Source organism: Phoenix dactylifera, chromosome 15, assembly GCF_051530095.1.
Source record: "Phoenix dactylifera cultivar Ajwa chromosome 15, Ajwa_hap1_PhDact_Kaust_v1.1, whole genome shotgun sequence".
NCBI classification, from domain to species: domain Eukaryota; kingdom Viridiplantae; phylum Streptophyta; class Magnoliopsida; order Arecales; family Arecaceae; genus Phoenix; species Phoenix dactylifera.
Genome location: NC_143204.1, coordinates 21,433,926 through 21,438,723, shown reverse-complemented (window position 1 = coordinate 21,438,723; position 4,798 = coordinate 21,433,926). Strand labels below are relative to the sequence as shown.

General features: G+C 44.2%; 1 protein-coding gene across 1 annotated transcript; it reads left to right on the top strand.

Moving 5' to 3' along the window:
* The first annotated feature begins 347 nt into the window (after nucleotides 1-347).
* LOC103719997 (transcription factor TCP15-like) lies at nucleotides 348-3,340 on the top strand. The gene has a single exon (XM_008809496.5). It carries the CDS (start codon nucleotides 974-976, stop codon nucleotides 2,093-2,095), a length of 1,122 nt encoding a protein of 373 aa, XP_008807718.1. The 5' UTR covers nucleotides 348-973; the 3' UTR covers nucleotides 2,096-3,340.
* The last annotated feature ends 1,458 nt before the right edge of the window (nucleotides 3,341-4,798 follow it).

Sequence of the window (4,798 nt, the reverse complement as noted above, 5' to 3'; positions counted from 1 at the left end):
TTTTTCCTTTCTATGGAGCCTCTCGGTTTTTTTGACTCCGAAAAGGGACCTACCTCGGCCACTAATGTCTTTATGGATTGAATGATAAAGAACACCGCACGTGGAGTCTGAGGCAGGTGACTGCCCCGCCACAGTGAAAGGATTGCGAAAAAAAAAACAAGAGAAAAGAAAAGAAAAGAAAAAAGAAAGACCTGAAAGAAAAAGAGGGAAGGAGGGAAAAAAAAAAATAAAGCTCAGTAAAGCAAACATTTCCCCCAAAAACCATCGCTTTCCATGCCACCATTGTAATCTCCACTCATTATATTTCTTACTTAAAGTTTTCCTTCTCCCTTATCCTTCCTAGTCCCCTCTCCTTCTCACTAGAAAGTTTAGAGAGAATGGAGCAATTAACTCTCCTTCCCTAGCTCCATCTAATCCTCCTCCTATCTCGACAGGCTTAAATTTGAGTTGTATGTCCTACGAACTCCCTAAACAGTTGGATCTCTCTCTCTCTCTCTCTCTCTCTCTCTCTCTCTCTCTCTCTCTCATTTCATCTACTATCAATCCATCCCTCTTTCTCTATTCCCCTCTACACACAAATCACACACTTGGGTGTTCCATAGAGTACCTCCAAGCTCCATACAATAGTTTGATCTCTCTCTCTCTCTTCGCCTACCCCCTCCAAGGTCCATCTCTCTTTCTGTATCTACGCAAACGTAAAATTTTGAATTGGATATCACTGTGAGCCTCTCTTTTCGTCTCTACACAGATCAAAATTCGAATTTTAGGTATCATCCTACAAACTCCACGAACTAGTTTGATCCGCCTACTCATTCCCTTTCTTGTAGTCTACAACGTAAGTACTTGAATTGGGTCCCCAACAAGCTCCTCAAAAACCTTCAATCTCATCTCCTGTAGCTATCTCGAAGACTAATTTGCTCCCCTCCCCCATCCCCACACATATCAAATCACCACTACCATGGTTTGAACCAACATGGAGGGCAACGCCGCCGGAGGATCCCGAAGGCCCAACTTCCCCCTCCAGCTCCTTGAGAAGAAAGAAGAGGACTCCTGCTCCAGCTCCGGCTACCCGTCCCTCGCCATCTCCTCTGGCCCCTCCACCGCTGCCGGTGGCAGCGGCAGTGATGGCCACGAGCTCGCCGTCGACCCCCTGCCAAAGCCTCCCCCCAAGCGGAGCTCCACCAAGGACCGCCACACCAAGGTCGAGGGCCGGGGTCGCCGCATCCGCATGCCGGCCCTCTGCGCGGCACGGGTTTTTCAGCTCACCCGCGAGCTCGGCCACAAGTCCGACGGCGAGACCATCGAGTGGCTCCTGCAGCAGGCTGAGCCCGCGGTGATCGCTGCCACCGGCACCGGCACCATACCCGCCAACTTCACCTCCCTCAACATCTCCCTCCGCAGCTCCGGCTCCAGTATCTCCGTCCCCTCCCGCCTCCACTCTGCCAACTACTTCAGCTCTGCTACTGGCCTCACCGCTCCACCCCTCCGGTTCGGTGGCTCCGGCTTCCCCTCGGAGGCCCCGTCCTCATCCTCCTCGTCCTTGCTCCTCAATTTCAATTCAGGCAGCTGCGTCGGGGCCGACACGCCATCGGACGCTGACATCGGCAGTCACCTGCGGAAGCGCCGGTGGGAGCAGGAGCTTCAACATCATCAGCATCACTTGCAGCAGCAGCAACAGCAGCAACAACAGCAGCAGCAGCAGCAGCACCAGATGGCGAGCTACAGCCAGGCGAGCCACGGCCAAATACCGGGACCCTTGTGGATGGTAACAAACCCTAGCAGCCAAAGTGTAGCGAGTGGCGAGTCGATATGGACGTTCCCGCAGATGGGCAGCACTACAATGTTCCGAGGCTCCATGTCTAGTGGCCTACATTTCATGAATTTCCCAACCCCCATGGCTCTGCTGCCAAGTCAGCAGCTAGGCCTCGGCTCGGGCGGCGGCGGCGGCGGAGGCTCCGGCGAGGGGCCCATGGGAATCCTTGCCGCCCTTAATGCGTATCGGCCGCCGGGTGCTTCTGAGTCGATGCCCGCCGGGTCCCAGCAAGCGCATGGCAGAGGCGATCGGCATGACACGATGAGCACGAGTGAGTCGTAGGTTCGGTTGGTCTCGCGCCCATGCATGCGATCATGTTGCTCTTGATCTTTCTCTTTTATTCTTCTTTAATCCTATCATTTTTCTATCATCTTCGGTTCTCATATTTCTCAAGTATAAAACATGCTCGCAATATACATGCAAACCATTCTTTTTGTGTGTTAGTGAGAGGTATGGATTGTAGACTTTTAGCTAGGGTTTCATGTGAGGGAGGAGAAGAGTGAGTGTTGATGGTTTTCAGAGAGTTTCAAGTTAGGGTTTCTTTTCGTTTTCTTTTTCTTTTTCTTTTCTTTTTTTCTGGGGAGGGGGATATGGTGTCGAATCTTTGGTTCAACAAAATTCAGTGCTGTGACACAATTATCATATTCTCGTCATATCATTTTTCCTTGTTTCTCCATTCCCATTTCCATCCTTGAGGATGTTATGGCCATGAATTTTGATCTCTAACCAGCCACAATATACTAATTGCAAGACACTTTTGCGTGTCTATGAGAGAGAGACCATTCAGGTCAACAGTAGATATAGAGATGGAGAACAGCTGCGAGCGATGACAGTACACAAAAGAGAAGGATCCTGAAGTTCCTAGCCAATGAAGACCACAAGATCCATCGGTTTCAACAGTGAGCGAACTTAAAATTTTAACGCCACAGGGTCATCTGATCAATGATTTCCTGGTCCTGGAATCGGTTTTTATAGTTCCAGGTGTCTTTTTTTTATAGGTAAAACATATCAGAAACTCTTTTGTTTATATTTCTCACCTGTTAATACTCATACCTACTAGATTGAGTCTTTTAATTGTCATAAAAATAGCATTTGGGGTGGTGGGAGAGTAGTTCTTAGCTCAAAGGTTGCCTTGTTTATTCGGATGTGTGTGCTGGTGTTGTGGGCTCACTCCTTCCAGGGTGTGAAAGCTGAATGTAACGAGAGGGCATGGAAAAAAGGCCAAATGGGTATAATACCATGGTGGTGCTGTCGGTTGTTTTGTTCCATGTTAGAGCTGTCACTTGTCGAGATGATGGGATACTCGAGTAACCCCAACCACATGTATGGTTTGATCCTTTTGGTCCTTCTTTTAAGCTCTTCGCTAAACAAACAAGTAAGGGGACTTGACACTCCCTCTCCCAACAATGAGAAGAAAAAAAAAAAAACCTCTTCAGGAGTTACAACCACCGGGGGGAGAGAGAGTTCAGTGAAGTTTCAACTGGAAGTATCTTTAGGCACCCCCGTACCATTACTTCTAGGAGCTAGCACATTGCTTAATTTTGTTGTTAGTTTTGTAGGGATAACACTAGTTTTTTTTTTCAGATGAAATATACTGTAGATATTAGAATTATAATATACTTGGGTTGTTGGATAAACAGGTACTGTAGACTACTTGTGACTAATTTTGTGCTGGTTTTTCTTTAGATATTTATAATAACTATTTATTTCATTAGAGGAATACATTTGCATCCCAAGATGAATAATTTCTGAAGGTCCTGGCATTTGTCGCTCTATGCCTGTTCTTTTTATTTTTTTTGATGCGACTCTTTATGCATGTTCATGAAATCCCTAACATGCAATCATTTTACTGTGAACCGTATATTACTTTTTTATGGGATGCTTGTATTGCTTATCATACCTTTTCTGCAAAAGTTTTATTTCTGGTTTACATGATCGTCAGATTTTCTTTTTAAAAGAAAGTTTCCATTTCAAACTTTTGTTTCTTGTTTTCATTTCTAATTTTATTTCTAGTTTTCGTCTCATAATTAATCTCTCCCATCATTTCAATCTTTGGAGCTTTCTTCGGTTGTGGCTGTAATTCTTTACAGCCTCTCCCGGGCGATGACAGTATTATTTATGTTTGATGGGATCATGATGGAAACTACTATATTGGGGTTATGAAACCCATGTAAATCACTGCTCACCAAAGGAGACAATATAAATTATAAAAATGTTGTTCCAGAATTAAATTTTGAAGAATATTGTCCTCCAAGAGAGACTAATCTTGAAAGCACCTGCAACCAATACAAGTCTTTAATGCTCACTTGGCAGTGCCTTAATTATTATATTTGAGATGCTTATCCAGTACTCATCTTCGCTGGTTTAACTTGACTTAGGCAAAATTTGTTTGCTCCCCCGGCATAGCGGTAGAGGAATCCTTCTTAGATAGAGACCATGTCAACATCGATCTTGACGTGCCCATATTGTAGTATAGAACAAATTATTGTGATCAATGATTCATTATTTTTTGTTTTCTTAAAAGAAAAGTTTGAAGCTTCATATCATTGTCCAAGAAGTTGCTTTGAATTGGGATTCTGAAGTTTTTAATCTCTATACTTAGTAGTGAGTCATGGACACTATTTTTCCTAAACAAAATAACTCCTTTTTGATAAGCGTCTCTCTCTGTGTTGCTTTCTCTTGTGCCCACAAGCACAAAATAACTCAGCCCAAATGCTAATGCATCATGCACCAAAGCAAGAAATATATATGAACAAAACAATCTTGTTCGCAAAACGCAAGGAACCGTCGCATGTTGTGGATTTTATATTTCACGATAAATAAATTTTACTTACAAGTCAATTAAAGAGAATACATGATTAGTTTGCTTGTATGATTTCTTCAATGTATAAAAAGCTATAAAAACAGACTCATGTCCTAGCATTCGTCAAACAGTTGTGTCAAAACTATACCATTTAATGTCCTTAACGTAACCCAAAAAACAAT

Excerpts from the sequence above, each read along its gene's own strand:
- LOC103719997 (XM_008809496.5), top strand. The coding sequence starts at position 974 with ATGGAGGGCAACGCCGCCGGAGGATCCCGAAGGCCCAACTTCCCCCTC.